The following is an 18,069-nucleotide window of genomic DNA, read 5'->3' on the forward strand; positions in this document are numbered from 1 at the left end:
AGAGAGTATGACAGCTATTCGGAAAATGGATTCATCTGTCAATTATTTTTTTCATTATACAGATATTTCACATTTTCATTCAAACAATATATACACTACCGTTCAAAAGTTTGGGGTCAGTGAGAATTTTATTTTTATTTTTTGGAGGAAAGAAATCAATACTTAATTTGATCGAAAGTGACAGTAAAGACATTTATAATGTTACAAAAGATTCCATTTCAAACAAATGCTGTTCTTTTGAACTTCCTATTCATCAAAGAATCCTAAAAAACAAAACAAAAACTGTACAACTGACAGACCAACAACTGTTTTAACATTGATAATAATAATAAATGTTTCTTGAGCATCAAATCCTCATATTGTACTGATTTGTGAAGGATCATTTGACACTGAAGACACTGACACTGGTGATGCTGAAAATTCAGCTTTGATCACAGGAATAAATTACACTTTACTATATATTCACACAGAAAACAGCTGATTTACACTGGAATAATATTTAATACTATAACTGATTTTTGTTGTATTTTTAATCAAATAAGCGCAGCCATGGTTGGCAGAAGAGAATTCTTTTAAAAGTATTTAAAATCGTACCGACACCAAACTTTTGAACGGTAGTGTAAATGGAGGCTTACTGTATATACAGATAGTTCAGAACCTAAATTCTGATTGGATGAGCCACATTTGAAGCCATTTTAAAATTACATTGAATTAGTGCACCAAGTTCCTGTCGTTTGCAAATCACTATATTTGCGTGAAAATTGTTTATTACAATAAGTATCACTAATGAATGTAGCCTGTTATTGAAGCCTGGTTTGCTTCCCATAGGTGTATGTTATTATACATCAAATATGTTCGGATTGGCTCTGATTGTGTTCGGATGGGCTCTGATCAGTCTTTTGTGTTTGTGTGTCGCTGAGGAAGAAAAAATCAGGGAAGAATAAATACAAAAAATAGCAAGAAAGGAGGTTCACAGTGGTGGCTGTTGCAAGGTTTTTTTAATAAGGGTCATGCTGAGCGAGCGAGTTGGACGTTGTTCCTGTGGTGGCTTTATTCCCCTCGTGTTTCTCGCCCTCCGACCGATTAATCCTGACACGGGTCGCAGTGAGGGAGCCATGGTGTCCTAGCCAAGGATGACTTAGTTGTGTTCCCATTCCCAATCAAAAAACGGGCACTTGCCTGCTTTAGCATGCTCACCAGAGGACCCCAAATCCTGTCAGCGAGAGAAAAGAAGGAGAGAGAATGACCATCCCGTTCCATTTATCACCATACAAAGACACGCACGGACAACTGCAGGCCCTAAAAATTACATCTGAGACTTCATCCCGATTTATCAAAACGTGACTTCTGACTGCAGGAGGTATAAATCATCATTTACTGACTAGCTGCAGGTAGAGGCACAGTGTTCCCAGAGCACAGTCAGACAGCAGGAGACAGAAAGAGAAACAGCAGAGCTTTGATAAACGACTCTGTATGTGAACATAGTCCATCGCCGCTGTTCTACTGATCCTCAGGACAGGGCGACTTTAAAGGACGTGACGAGATTCTTTGTGTAATGCGGCGAGCATTCGATGCCATGTGAATGCTGATGAAGCTGAATTCTTTTTGTAATACAAATAGGTTGGAATAATATTTCCAAGGCACTCAAAATGCTATCCTCAGTCACAAGACGGCAGAACCAATCGAAATAAAATAATCAGATTTTTTGTCAACAGTGCTAAATTATTATTATTATTATATTTTAGTATTGTTATATTATATAATAGTACATTACAATAATATCATTACATTTAACTAGGTTTTTGAAATTAAATAATAATTATAATAATAATTTGTTACATTTGTGTAGCGCTTTTCTGCGTACTCAAAGCGTTTTACATAGAGGGGGGAATCTCCTCAACCACCACCAATGTGCAGCTCCACCTGGATGATGCGACAGCAGCCACATTGAGTCAGAACACCCCCATACACCAGCTTATTGGTGGAGAAGAGACAGAGTTATGAAGCCAATCAGTATGGGGATGATTAGGAGGCCATGATGATGGACAATGGGCAAATTTGGCCAGGATGCCGGGGTTAAACCCCTACTCTTTTTTCCCGAAGGACTTCACAGAGATGACCACAGAGAGTCAGGACCTCGGTTTAACGTCTCATCCGAAGGACAGTGCTTTTTTTTGACAGTATAGTAGTGTCCCCCATCATTATACTGGGGCGTTAGGACCCACACAGACCCCAGGGTGAGCGCCCCCTACTGGCCTCACTAACACCTCTTCCAGCAGCAACCTGGTTTTCCCAGGAGGGCTCCCATCCAGGTACTAACCAGGCTCAGCCCTGCTTAGCTTCAGCGGGCAACCAGTGTTGGGCTACAGGGTGATATGGCTGCTGGCTCAATGATGCATACATTACAATAGAAAATGTACTGTGTATAGTCAAATTAAATAATTCCATATATTAGTATTAGTAGTAGGAGTAGTAACAATAGTAGTATATTGATTGTATAATCTCTTTGTGCAATTTTTGTTGTTAGGATTTAGGCAAATAACAGTACACTTTATTATAATTCTTTGTATTATTCAATATAATTTTATTATACAATATAATTACAATATAATTTTTTTTTTTAAGAATAAGTGGACTGAGAACTATCATAACTAATGTAGATCAAAAAGACTGCACTTGCAAGTCTAAGGACAGCATGCATGCAGAAAGAGCCCTTGATGTGCAAGTCTTTCTATTGGCAGCAGAGCATGGGCAAAACATGACTTGATTGGACATTTTAGTGTTTCTTTGATTGTGATTTCATGCCTTTTTGTTCGATTAGCCTTAATATCTTAGCAGCAAAAATATCAAATGTTATACATTTATCATATTTATTCCAGCTTCAATCTGTACATATTCTTCGATTTCCACACCAAAACCAAATGGCACAAGCCTTCTGAGTCCAGTTCTGAACCTGAGGACTAATCCGCATGATGTGCTGGCTTACCATTTCTTCCTTTCTCTCTCCTTCCTTTCTCTCATGGAAAATTATTACCATAGTTTCAAGAATCAATAGTACTTGGGGTTTTTTCTTCCTTCAAATCTTTTCAAAAGGAACAAATCAGTAACTTAACACAATTGGCCAATCAACTGGATGAGTTCAGCTGTGAAGAGTCTAATGTAATAAGTGGGCTTTAAAGGGCTAATTGACCCTGATGAGCCTCTTGTACTGGCTCTTGTTGAATCATTGGCTGGTTAGACCTTTAGCACGGTGAAGAGGCTGCTTCATCTAATCCCGACACGTCAGAGACGTCATACGACATCAACCAACACACACAAAGACAGCCCTCACCTATGACTGGACAGCCTCGTGTTTTGAATGGTCTCTGAGGAGAGCTTTACCTTATATTGAATGCAGTCCCTCAGACATCTTCACTTTTCAGTAATTCTTTTGTGTTTCAAGTTCTTTTAAAGATCAGGGCAAGTGCTGATTAATTTGGATTCTAAACGTTAGCATTTTAACGTGGAATTGAAGAATTACAAAGGAGAAACAAAACAAAAGTTAACATCACAAAAAAACATTTTTCAATCTTTCACTGATGCATTATCGTTAGTCTGATGCATTCAGCGTGGAACCATGGCAGTGTCTTAACTGATGGAGAACAAACAGATCTTCCAGCTTACGCTGCAGTATGTGTTCAGTACTCGCAGCAAATGTTTTCCTCTTCCCTGGATCCTAGCCTATTCTGCTGAACTTTATCTCTTAGCATTTCCTTCCCTCTTGAAGTTTTTTTAACAGATAAAATGTTGGCCTATATAAATATGAATTGGGTTTGGATGAATGCTCAGTGCCAGGAAATAAAAATCTCGTTCCCCCCCATCCGTTCATGTGCTAGTCTTAGCTCCTGTTGGTCCGTTTGCTGCGTCCTCTGGTTTCTTTTTCACTCTTATGATTTTCTGTTAGCCTTGAATCTGCTTAACTAGAAGTGGACAATATTACTAAAATTTTACATCTTGTAAAAATCATCTTTTTTTCTGCCTTGTGATGATGACATTTGAGATATAGCCTACGTTATAGTTAATTTTTTACATTTTATTATGCATGTTTTGCTGAGAAACAGCTTTTTCTTTACTTTCATTGTTGCCAAAAATCAAGTAAAAAATATTTATAATATTCAAAAAATATTTAATATTATATATGTTAACATTTTGTAGAATGAATGTCCCCATGAATCAAAATTGAAGGCTTTTAGTATGAATATGTTAGCCTTGCTTACTGTTACCTAAAAGCTAGTGTGCTCCAAAACAATGATAAAATTTGCATTTAGAAGATATAAGCATTCAAAACTTAGTCTCTCACTTCCACCAAAATGGATCAATGATTTTGATGAGATCACACTGCACTTCAGCTTCTCATCAGATTTTCTGTCCAGTCAAATGCTCTCTAGAATCTAAAGCGTCCCGTCCCTACATTATAAATAGACGCTGAAGGTTCAGCTAAAATCAGTCACTTGTTCATGCACATTTACTATTTTGTACATGGTGAATAGCAGATAGTGCACTATACAGGGGATACTGAAAGATTCAGACAGTGTAAATATGCTTTCCATTGGGGCGCGCACACACAGAGTCTGCTCCGGTCCAGAGACATGATAGCCAGTCGGCGCAGACCACAAAACGTATCAGACCCATTTGAATTCTGCACAGAATTCTATATTTTAAAGCGATATGGAAGACATTCGGAGAAACAGTTAGAGATCAGGAGGAAACTGCAGCTTTATCGAGCTCAAAGGCTCTGGTCATGCTGTGATAAACTAAACACTATTGACTATTTTTTTTTTTTTTTAAAGGGAAGGAGCTGTTCGATATGTCCCGCCCTGTCTTCCTGTTTCATTGGAAATTATCTCAACACATTGAGTAATGCTGTGCGTTTCAAGGCACTTTAGTAGGACTTTAAAGGGATACTCCACTTTTTTTTTTAAATAGAGGCTCATTTTACAACTCCCCCAGAGTTAAACTGTTGAGTTTTACCGTTTTTGAATCCATTCAGCCGATCTCCGGTTCTGGCGGTGCCACTTTTAGCATAGCTTAGCATACATCACTGAAGTGGACAAGACCATTAGCATTTCTCAAAAAAAAATGACCAAAGAGTTTCGATATTTTTCCTATTTAAAACTTGACTCTTCTGTAGTTACATCGTGCACTAAGACTGACGGAAAATGTAAAGTTGCGATTTTCTAGGCTGATATGGCTAGGAACTATACTCTCATTCCTGCGTAATAATCAAGAAACTTTACTGCCGTACCATGAGTGCAGCAGGCGTAATGATATGACGCAGCGCCTGAAAATAGGCCACCTTCCTTCAACACAATGGAACTATTTTCAGGCGCTGCGTCATATCATTACGCCTGCTGCACTAATGGTACAGCAGTAAAGTTTCTTAATTACTACGCAGGAATGAGAGTATAGTTCCTAGCCATATCAGCCTAGAAAATCGCAACTTTACATTTTCCGTCGGTCTTAGTGCACGATGTAACTACAGAAGAGTCGAGTTTTAAATAGGAAAAATATCGAAACTCTTTGGTCATTTTTTTTGGAGAAATGCTAATGGTCTTGTCCACTTCAATGATGTATGCTAAGCTATGCTAAAAGTGGTACCGCCAGAACCGGAGATCGGCTGAATGGATTCAAAAACGGCAAAACTGAACAGTTTAACTCTGGGGGAGTTGTAAAATAAGCCTATTTCCAAAAAAAGTGGAGTATCCATTTAAGCTTCCATTGATAACTTGAATATGCCATTGATGGCTAGGGCTGTATTTGGGAAGTTATTGAACAAGAAGAGTGTAATAGTCACCCTCAAAGTGGTAAGCTGTGAGTCTAGAAGGTCTTTATGAAACATAATGGCCATATATATATATAAGGTGCACTGAACTCTTTGTGATAGTACGTTGCATCAAATATAGTAGTTTTGATATATTGCCCAGTCCTAAAACTTGATGTTTATTGTCGTGAAGCGTTAAACCCAGGACATTTAAATATTGAGCCAGGCTCTTACAAAGGTGCAAGACTGCTTATTTTTTTCTGAAGATGTTTCGCTTAACTTGTTTTTGGTGTGAAAATACCCTAAGCCTTTTTTTTTTTTTTTGGGCAAGCTTCAACCAAGAGCTATTTTCCATGAAGTAAGCTTCTGAATAACATGCTTTTCTGAATTCCAAGACCCTTTTAGAACCCTGTATTCAAAGACATAAATTCGTTTTGTGTTTGTTGCATGATGCACTTGAATCCAAGATAGGCAGCAGATTATGACGACATCATTCTGACCCTGCCCACTCTGGCTCAGAGCCCATGAATCACCTGTAATCTTGTTGTCTCAGTTTTATTGAACATGGAATGTTTAGTTCCAGGTGAGATTACAGATGTGAGTGTTGTTGACTCGGTCTCATCCCTGCTGATCTGAAAGGTAATTGTGTGACTCTCCCGCTCGGTTCCTCCTCCCTGCTCAAGGACGAGGCAGCTGGAGGTGTCCAGCATTGGCCATTGTGATTTTGAGCAACGGCGAGTTGAAATGGGGCTTCCTGCGGGCCTTTTTAAAGAGCAGTTTGACGCCCTTTAGATGTGCCCTTGACAAGATGTCCAAATAGACCTGCCACTGCGTTATTGTGTTACAGGCACCCTGGCACAACACACACACACACACCTCTTCACCCCTACAGCAGGATGATTGGAAATCAAAGATGATATCTTAATGGCAGGGAGTCTGGAATGGACAATTATTTGTCTGGCTTCGGTTCCTTATTAGTGCATACTTCACTCATGTTAAGCAGGTTGAAGATATGAATTTTGCATATTTTGAAGGGGAAATTGGCCATCACTGTCTATTTTTCTGCTTCTCTCACTTCATTACTTGTTTAAAGTCGACATGAAATCAAAATGGACCCTATTTACTTTCTTAATAAACATTCCTTGTCTTATTTTGCACAAATGGTGCATGTTATTACGAAGATTTTTTTTTTTTTGTCATCAATAACTTGCAGTGCCTCTAAAATTTATTTATTTTAGGCTGATGTGATATGGCAGGCTCGTTAATGTTAACTACTTTCCAAAAAGCTGTTTAAGCATTGTTTAAGACTACTGTTGTAGGTCTACACAACAATTTAAAGGGTTAGTTTACCCAAAAGTGAAAGACCATTTAATACAATTCGATGCAATAAAGTTCACTGCAACAATAGCAAATGATGAGATATTTGATTGAGATGTTCAAAGGCGAACTTTGACCTTTAGCTTCAACGCCACTCTCCCTGCCAAATGTTTGATCAGAAGTACTCCTAAAAGAAACCCAGGCTCGTTGGAAAAGCGTGCCTCTAGCTACATTTTTGCAAAAGTACATATACATGGAATTGACTTAAGTTTCCTGCTGAAATGAACACTTGAGACAGTAAAACAACTTTTACAAACAAACTTTTATTCCTGCATGGTTCCTTGGGCAATTAGTTATGACCTCAAAATACTTTTTCCAAAACGTATCCATTTTGACTTTTGTATCACATAAGCAGCTCCATGTGTATGGCTCTTCTGATGTAGTAAATTGTCTATAGCTCAACTGGTACAACCAGTGTTGGGGAAAGTTACTTTGAAAAGTAATGCATTACAATATTGCGTTACTCCCTTAAAAAGTAACTTATTGCGTTACTTTTTTTAGAAAAGTAATGCGTTACGTTACTTTTGCATTACTTTTTTCCACCTGGGCTGGACTTGTTTTTTTTTTATAACAAAAAAGTTATATATTTTTGGGCAAATATAAAGACCCATTCACACCAAAAGTGAAATAATAAGAAGGGAATGCAGATGCACTCTTGTACAGTAGAGGGCGCCGCTCAAACATACTGCTGCTGTCAGCTGCTGTTATTCTGGATAACAGAAGAAGAGGATGCAGGAGAGAAAAGTTTAACACTTACTTTACCAACAAAAAGAAAAATATCTATAGCCATTTCTGCTTATGGTTTAACTGAATCATCGAAGGTCAGTAGCAACATTGGTCAATGAAGTGAGATAAAATGCAAAACAATTTGTTTTATTTAACATATTTAGTTATTGGAGGTTTGCATAGTATTCTGATTCTGCATTTCACTGATTTTATTCATTTTGAGGAATTTTGAATCTTTTTTTTTGTTTAAGTGAGATGAGTAAATGCACGCTCACGTTTAGTCTAGAACTACAATAACCATCATGTTTACACACACACACACACACACACACACAAAGCCTTTGCACTTCCATTTGTCTCAACATGGGGACAAGAGAGCTGTCAGTCAATAAATGGGAAAACAAAACATGCGTTACTTTCCTAGTTACTTGAAAAAGTAATCTGATTACATAACTCAAGTTACTTGTAATGAGTTACCCCCAACACTGCTAATACTCTCAATGCGGAGCGATCGGGTATCGAGTAGCCCAGTGAAACGCGAATCATGATAAAAAAGATCAAAGACTTGTAGAAGCAAGCTACGTAAATTGGCGTAGTTGCTTCAGCAAGTGCGTTTTTCTCTCACATTTGCTATAGATTAGGTTTAGGCAATTTTTTTTGCATTATTTTCAAACATGATAGAGCATTACTTTTTAGCGGCACTCACCAGACATTTAATTTCCAAACTGCTGAGATTTGTACAGCAACCAACATAAAACTTTGCCAGGATAAAACTGGACAAATTTTTAGCGACACTCACTGGACATTTCACTTTGAAAGTATCGTGAAACAGGAAATGATGCCACAAACGTAAAAGTGGAAGTATTCCTTCACAATTGACTACAGACTTAAATGGTACAGAATGTCCACTCTTCATTATCCAATCAATTCCCAAGGGATTAAATGACGTCCCACTTATCTTTTACGAATCCTTTTTTTTTTTTTTATCAAAGTCAAATGGGTTGAGAATGGGGTTTCATGTTGACTCTAATGTCTATATTGCTGCTAGTGTTTTATCTGCAATTCATTTTTTCTCAAATAAGTCAAGAGAGTTCCTCTCAGTCGCTTTGTGCAGTTTTTCAGAGAGAAGAAAGAGTCTTTTCTCCACCACTTAGCTGTTGATCTCTCATCACCTGTCTTTTAAAATTCATGCACAGAATCAGAGACAGGAACACGATTCTTATTGTAATGTATTCATTAGCATTAATTCCCTGTTCAGCCAGGCTAGTGTGATGATATAAGCCTGTCTCGCTCACAAATGAGGCCACTCAATGGCAAACAAGGACAATTATTTTATTTCTTCGCCACTCTCCCTGACAAATGTTTGATCAAAAGCTGTCAGCATCTCTTTTAGATGCACTCCACACGTTCTTTGTTAGTACGAATATCATTCGCCATTGCTTACTAATCTCTCTGCATATTTAAATATGAAAAACCCACTCTCGTCTGGCAGGCTACGACTATTGTCTTTATTCACAGCCATTTATGATGGCTGACTTTTCATCTTTCTTATCACAATCGGTAACCCAGGGTCTGGTTAGCAGAACAAAACTGCACAGTGAATATGCTATAAAGCCAGGGGTGAATGAATAGCCCAGCGTGTCTGATCTTGGGTCTTTCGAATGGAGTCATCAGTAACTCTGTATCTGTATCCAACTGTATCCAAGTACCATAATTCACCCCCTGCTCTTGGTCCTGTGAGGGCACAGCTCAGTGTCCCTAGAGAGCTCATTACCAGAGCTGCTCACATTAGCCCTGTAGTAACCTTCCCAAACCTGGCACAACCTCAGCCCGAATAAGACTTCCAAAATGGCCTCCGGTCCAGCTGACGAATAACTGTGAGAACCCTGTGAGAATGAGAAATGGAAATAAAATACGTCTTCCATGGCTTGGGAGGAAATAGGACATTTGAGTGTTGTTTCACTAGGCACAAACACATACTGAATTTTCCACCTGCCTTTTATCGTTGTATGGGCTTTTCACACTTGAAATTGTAATCGAGTTATTGTAGACATACAACACTGTGGATGCTAAGCTCATTTTTCATTCCACCCAGGCCATTTCTGGAAGCTAAGTTAAGGTGTTATGCATAGTTTTGAAGTCAAAGCATGAGAAAATGTTTATATTGCTGCCCACATTGACATACAACCGTTCAGTATTCAGCAACTTGGCCAACCCAGATTAAGATTTCTTTTTAAAGAAATGAATACCTTTTTGATTCAGGAAGGATGCATTCAATTGATAAAGTGCCAGTAAAGACATTTATAATGTTAATATAGTAGAATATTAAGCAGCACAACTATTTTCATCATTGATGATCATGAGAGATGCTGATAATTCAGCTTTGCCATCACAGGAATAAATTGCATTTTAAAATATAGTAAATAAGAAAAGTTATTTTAATTTGAAATCATATTTCACATTCTGTTTTTACTGTAACTGTATTTAAAACAAATAAATGCATCCTTGGTAAGCACAACATTAATAAATCTCACTGACCCCAAATTTGTGAACGGGAGTGTACAGTATATTCTTAAGGGCACAGCAGTAGAATAATCGGTTTAATCCCATAATTAAACTAAATTGCTTGCTACTGTACCTTTAAGACATCTATCATTAGAGAGAGGGTAGAGAATGGTCATGTAAAACAGAATTATGACTTCAGGGGAAAAAATAAAATGCTACAAAAGTGTTCAAATGCATAGCTAAAAAGCTAAGAATGGTGTTTTCAAATGTGGTGGTTGATGTGCGTGCATATGTAAAATCTTGCAGCTCCAGAGACAGCGCATCTGTATGTAGTTGTGTATCATGGAGAAAGGCGTTGCATACATCAGTATAACAGCACTCGTATTGCATAAGCCGCATTATTTAATACACCTCAATGTCAAAAACTCTGTATGTGTGTGATTGACATGAGCATAGGGCAGGAATGTGGAGTTTGTGCATGCATGACAGAGCAAATGGGTGTTGCTGAGATAAGTGAGTAAGCTAATTTAGAGATATTTATAGCTAGCTATACCTAAATATCAAGGTGACTCTATCACCCTCTTGAGTAGTGAGTTAGTTACTGCACATTATGTGTGTACAACAGGACTTTGTGCTGCTGCTGCTGCTGCTGCTGCTGTGCTTTGACGAAGTGTTTGAGTTTAGTACAGAAACATTCATTCTGCCATAATGTGTGACGGATTGCTAATTCGGTCTTCTGTGTGCATGTGTGTGTTCAGTGGATGGCGGTTGGAGTGAATGGAGTAAGTGGTCGCCATGCGGAGCCGACTGCAGCATGTGGAGGAGTAGAGAATGTACCCAACCTACGCCTGGCACCGGTGGGAAGGAATGCCAGGGCCTGGATCTTCAGTCCCTCAACTGTACCAGTGAGCAATGCCCTCAGAGTGAGTACCACCACCTCAGTCCCTTGATTAATCCATCGATTAAATGACAGGCTTCCTTTATTGATCACACTAAATGTGATGTGAAGCCTGGGGTGCATCAGTGAGAGACCATTTACCGCTAGACAACGTGGGGAGAACGAAGAAAGGGCACCTTGGAGGTCTGCATTAACACACTTGTTTAGTGTAGCAGGCAGGGTGTGTGTATCGTTGGGTCGTGTTTTTTTGCAGGAAGGTCACTTTTCCAGATCAGTGAATCTCGAGTTGTCCACGGTCTTGATGGTCTCCTGGGTTCCGTTCTCTGTTTGTTTTCCAGCTCTTCTTCCCCCACACAAGCTTTCCCGTTCCTGTTGTTCTTCTGTTCTTTTAATGATGTTAAACCTCTCAGTCCTGCAGCCGCCGTTGCCATAGCACCACAGCAGCATCGACATCGGCGTCCTCGGTAGCAGCAACGATATAGCTGTTCTTCTGATGATTGGTTTTGATAATAGAGCATCTGGTCGCCGTTATCAACTGTTTCAGCGAGAAACGATTGGTTGAAACTAATGCCAGAGGGTAGACGGTGGGGAAGTTAACGCTTTGTGTGATTTCAGGATGGTTCTGTGGGTAGAAGGGTTTCTCGAGCAAAGGGTTTTATGTGCTTTCACAGCTCCAAAGTCTTTGTGCTAAATGAATACTAGAAAGCGAAGTGTTGCGACTAGAAAAATCCTGCTTGAAATATGACTTTTAAATCATGAATTGTTCTTTTTGGCCAGTAAGTTATTTAAATGCTAAAATTGGAATGAATTGATTCATTTATTTACTATAATTGTAATACACCACCATTCAAAAGTTTAGGGTTGGTAAGATTTTTTGTTTTTGTAAGTCTCTTGTGCTCACTCCATATGATCAACAATTCAGTAAAAACAATGTGAAAGATTATATATATATTTATAAAAAAAAAAACTGTTTTCTAAATGTATTGTATAATGTTTCTTTTTTTCTGTGATGGTAAAACAAAATTTTCACCATCATTACTCCAGTCTTCAGTGTCACATGATCTTTCAGAAACCATTATAATATGTTGATTTGGTGCCCAAGAAACATTTCTTATTATCATCAATGTTGAAAAAAGATATTTGTTTTTTGAAATGGAAATTTCTAGCTGAATCTTTTTTTTTTATTCATTTAAAAAAAGTTTACTGACACCAAACTTTTAATAATAATACATTTAATTTGTGTAAGCGCTTTTCTAAGTACTCAAAGACACTTTACAGAAAACCGTAAGACAGAAGAAACACCATAGGAAGTAAGAAACACTAAAAACAGACAGGATTAATTTAAACATTAAAAGCAATTCACATAATATAATAGGTAATTATTACATTATTATTGTAATAAAATGTTCGTAACGTAGTAATTTTCTCAAAAACATAATAAAATCTTGAGCTCATAATATAATAACAATTTTTACATTATGAGAAATGTATTACATTATAAACTCACCAAAAACATTTCATATTTTCATAATTGTAATAGCTTTTAAAACATAAAAATATTAGTATTTCTCATACATTTTTAAAAATCCAGTCTTAAACCACATGCGAAATGTAACATTTAAATATTCATGCAATTGTTATTTTTATACTTTATATTTTTATTAAACATAAATGATTGGTTCATTTAAAAAATCTAAATCCAGTCTTAACCTGCCAACAAAATCCACCAGACTAGTATCATTATTATTATTACTACTACCACTACTTCTACTACTTCTACTTCTTGTATACTGTTGCATACTGTTAAATGACAAACAGTGTTAAATACCAATACTGTGTAAACATGTTGTGAAGAAAACCCCACAGTATCAATATAGCAATGAGCTGTGTGTGTGTGATAGATCACGTTCTCTGCTTCAGCCAACGGCAGCACGGAGCATAAGTTAAGCAAACATTTCTTCTCTTTAATATAAGTTAAAGCAAAACAAAGCCTGAATATACATCCGAGGGCATGTTGAAAAATACAGTACAACTAACAATCATGTACAGTGGTTATAAAAAGTCCACACACCCCTGTTTGGTTCTGTGATGTAAAATAAATAAATAAATGAAATTAGAACTGCTTCACCTTTAATCTACTAGCAGTAGAATACTAATATTTTTGTTTCAAAAGCTTTTACAATTCTGAAAATATGGCATGTTTTGGGTGAGTTTATAATGTAATACATTTCTCATAATGTAAAAATTGGTATTATAATATGAGCTCAAGATTTGAGGTTTTGAGAAAATTATTATATTATGAACATTTTATTACAATAATAATGAAATACTTAATTACATAATTACATTATGTGCAGTTTACATTATGATCATCTGATTATGAACGTAATTACATAATTACATTATGTGCAGTTTACGTTATGATCATTTGATTATGAACGTAATTAATAATGTTAAAGGTGCTCTACGTAACTTTTAGCGGCCTCTAGTGGTGATGTTTCAGATTGCAACCAAATTTTACAAGAGCGCTCGTGCTCGAACTCATAGACAATACCGTCTATTACGTAAATATCTCGGCGAATACTTGACGGATTCGGCGAGCACCGAGCTCGTTGGGACCATCTAGTCGAGCTGAAAAGAACCATATAAGTACCATAGTTTTTGGTGGTGTTTTCGCGGAGATATTAGCAGAAAACCATCGGGCGCGCTGCAAAATTGCGGACGCCGGTGACGTCACGATCTCAGAAGAAAATCGCTCGTATCTCTGGAACGCAAAGACCCAGAGAGCTCAAATTCGGGGGAGGAGGTCCCAGGGGAACCCTTGCCCGAACGCTAGAGTGGCGGGCCTCGGGGATGCCCCCTACCGGATCGCCGTTCGCTGGGACCCCCGATTTCGAACGGCTATAACTCGGGGAGCCGGGCGAGTTGGACCTCGGGGGTGGGCTCGTTCGAAAGGCCCCGTCCAGCACTACGAACGATTAGAGTCTTGGGAATATTGATCAAAGATTGACTGAGATATAAGCCGAAAAATGTGCACCTTTAACCGGACGTAACTCCCTGACCGTCTACAATAGACTGTATATAAGGAGAGAGGCTCGGGAGCGCGCATGCACGTCACAATCGTTGGATTTCGCGGTAAATCTGACCCGGAGACTTCACATAGAAATGGGAATACTGGCCTTCAGAGGTAATAGCAAAACTCGACAAGTGGATCATTTTAGTGTGTGATTACAACCGCTTCACACACAGGCAATAAAAAAAGGATTCATTTTAGTAGAAAAGTTACATAGAGCACCTTTAAGTAACTTGAAGTGCTTGCACTGAATTATTAGCTTACTGTGTTTTGTTCATGTCACAGTTTCACCCTGTCTGTCTTTCAAAGCTCTTTGTGTGACATCGGCTGTGAAGAACTCCACAGAGACAGCAGAACAACAGAAACGAGCTGCTCTTTTAATGTCTCGCCCTGTAATTTACCCAATGGTTATCATGAAACGTGGTGAGCCGAACATTTGTTGTTTATTAACAGTGAAGTTGGGGCTGTTTCACTCGCAGCAGAAATCTGGGACTCGTCTTCACATGCGATACCGTTTGATCTCGCTACGGCCACGACTGTTGCTGATACGAATCTTCAGCAGAGATAAAGGGAGGCAGAATGTGAGCAAACACTCCCATTAGTATGTGCCGAAGTAGAGGTCAAGAGTAAAGAGTTTGTATTCCTCATGCTGAGAGTCGATGCAGTTCTAGAATCCTTAGCTTTTCAACTAAGGGCCACATGGTGGCATGTCCAATCATAGCATCATCTCAAACCACTCCAGCATATTTTGCAGCGTTGAGATTTTACGTGCAAAAAATTGCCAATCGCAATCGGCACCAACAAAAGAATGAAAATACTGAAAAATGCAACCATGCAGCCAAGCCCAAGGCCTGGTTATCATCATTAGATGTTTACGTTTCTCTGTTCTGGGAGGTCGGGATGTTAATAATTGGCCCATATTGCTCAAATTAAAAGCACAGAAGCTGGTACGATGGCAGCCACGGGAAAATTTGCTCAGTCGGGGGTCCGGCCAAGCAGATGGGCTTGTATTCGCATCCTCTCGGATCAAAGTGTTGGGATTGGCATCTTAATTCGGGTATGCTGTGAGTGTCCTGTTAACATAGCACCCCTCCAGGGCACTTTTGCGTTGGGGTCAAAGGGGAGGGGGTGGGACAACATCAGCCGGTCGAGTCCTTCCCCTCTTTCTTTAAGCTTTTGCACATTTCAGATTTTAATCTGAGCCCTCCCACATGTCATTTACACATGTGCTAGCTCAAACTCTTAAGCCCACATATACAGGCACAGTGAATAGGCAAAAATCCCTGTAAATTGGAATGCAGGCCACAGAAAAATTCTTGTCCCAATCTGTTCTCAGCAGATGTCTCTCACCAGACAATAGACCTGTTTTAAACTGTAATGAGCAGAAAATCCTGCCTGCTTTGGCTACTCTGCTGCACGGGAAATGTTTCTTCTTCTTCTTCTTCGGAGGGTTTAATTAGTTGTTTGAGGAAACTCATTGAAATAAAAGTTGCATTTAGTGTCCTCATAATTCAAGGGAAGATTAGCCCTAGAGCCACCTGCTATGGGTTAAATGCAAGTTGAAAAGCACATAAATCCAAAGCAGCTGTGTGAAATGAAGAGCGTCAGAGTGACTGTTTACTCTGCACAGTGGATGTGGTCGAGGAGGACAGGTTGAAGCACTGTTAAGGTTCCATCATGCATGTCAAATTAGCATTTTTGTAAAGTTGGACACATTTTAGTTGGTCCAAAAAAATGACATTTCCATCCAAAGCACTGTTGGATGGGATTAGCTTTCCAAACAATGCTTGAGTTCTAATTATTAATGTACTAATTATCTGTGATTTCATGTACTGATTTGGACGGAATTTGCAAAATTAAGTTCAGTTAGCTCAGTTTTTAATTCTAAATCTTTCCATAAATATAATTAGCTTCTGACCATTACACCAAATCCTGCTGTGATGTTTCTGGACTTTTTTCTAACTGTATGTATAGAGCACTTTATAATGACTTTATAAGAATATTAATTATGTAACTATCCTTTTTATTTGCTGTATTTAAAAAAATATATAAAATTGTAAAATATATTGTTATATTTTTATATCATAGCCTATATAATTTGATATATTTTAGATTTAGATTTTTGATACATTTTGAACAATATGTTTACACAGTTATAGCAGCAGTACTGACTTTATATGTTTATTTAATCATATTTTAAATATAAAAATATAACAATATTTATTCGTATCTACTATATCACAATTGGAAAAAAAAAGTAATTTTTAAACCAATGCTTTATCAATACAAGTAATCTATACCAAGTATTTCCAGTTAAAATAGAGTTGGATGCATAATTGTTCATCTATTTTGATGTATCTAAAGCATATCATTGAGCTTACAGCTGATTGGTTGATAGGCATATTGTTCCAGGATGGACAAAAATCACAGTCACCAAACAGTATTTCAGTGCAGGTGTCTATTGTTTGATTTTCACGAATCAGTGGAAAACTACAGTGTGGATGCTGCATAACGCCTCGTAACCTTCATTCATCTAGTCAGGATAATTAACAGTTTGGCGCATCACCACCTGGTGAAATTACACCCAGGTGTTGCTGGGTAAAAAGTGATGATGGGAAGGAAAAGTCATGTTGCTGAATTAATGCAGCCTGCACTGATAATCAGGTTAATTTGTGGAATAGAGTAAATTAAGACTTTTTTAAGCACCATGTTTTTAGCCATTTAGCAATAATGAAAATAACGTTGTAACCTTTAAAAGCAAAGTCTTTCATGCTGAGAGACTAATTTAGTAATACCTACAGCAAGAATGATAAATTATTCCCATTTTGTATTTTTACCTGTTACAAGATACAGACGATTCAATTGTAGACTTTTTGATTACCTTAAAGGGATGGTACACCCAAACATTTAAAGTTCAGTTACTCACCATTATGTTGTCACAAATCCATAAGACTTTCGTTCATCTTTGGAACACAAATGAAGATATTTGAATGAAATCTGAGAGATTTCTGTCCCTCCATTGAAAGTCTATTAAATCAAGTCTCTGATGCTGCAAAACATACATAAAGAGATTGTAAAATAAACCCATATGAATTTCTGATGTTTAATCCAAGACTTCTGAAGAGACATGATCGCTTTAAATTATGAACTCATTTGCTTTTATTCACATATAATATGTAAATTATTACAGAATTAAAGTAACCATTTAAGACCTCCACATTACTTATCTTCTCATAAATAACCGCAAATAACTCTGCCGTTACAAATGTTCACCTTTTGGTGATAAATGCTTCCCGATAACAGTGCATGCTAGTGTTTTACCAATACACGTTCAACACAGGCCTTGTTTACACCTGGCATTATGATGCGTTTTGTTCGATCGGATCACAAGTGGATTACGCAAAATACAGGTTTTGAGCTTGTCCCGGATTGCTTTCATAGTGTAGATGCTCATGGTGTTAAATGTGTTCAAACAGCCACAAATGACTGCCTCTCCGCCTACTGACCTAATGCGTAAACGTTATTGGAAGCGCTCTAGCCAGACGAGATTTAAACTTTGTCGGCTGAAGACTCAAGTTTGGTTTGATGATAAAAAATGTACCAAGCACAACGTTCTCTCACCATTCCTGATTCTAACACACACTCGTTCGGCGTGGTCTTGCGGCTATCCAGGGCCGGTGTTGTGCCGAA

General features: G+C 38.0%; 1 protein-coding gene and 1 pseudogene across 5 annotated transcripts in view; one reads left to right on the forward strand and one right to left on the reverse strand.

Moving 5' to 3' along the window:
• unc5a (unc-5 netrin receptor A) overlaps nt 1-18,069 on the forward strand; it is a 193,969-nt gene that overhangs the window by 144,140 nt on the left and 31,760 nt on the right. For all 5 annotated transcript variants that reach the window (XM_056262380.1, XM_056262381.1, XM_056262382.1 and 2 more), the window contains one exon: nt 11,167-11,331. In XM_056262380.1, coding sequence (XP_056118355.1) covers nt 11,167-11,331 — 165 coding nt within the window. The remainder of the gene's footprint in view (nt 1-11,166; nt 11,332-18,069) is intronic.
• On the reverse strand, nt 2,271-2,387 carry LOC130095766 (5S ribosomal RNA; annotated as a pseudogene).

Source organism: Rhinichthys klamathensis, unplaced genomic scaffold (genome assembly GCF_029890125.1).
Source record: "Rhinichthys klamathensis goyatoka isolate OS25496 unplaced genomic scaffold, OSU_Roscu_1.1 h1tg000192l_1, whole genome shotgun sequence".
NCBI classification, from domain to species: Eukaryota; Metazoa; Chordata; class Actinopteri; order Cypriniformes; family Leuciscidae; genus Rhinichthys; species Rhinichthys klamathensis.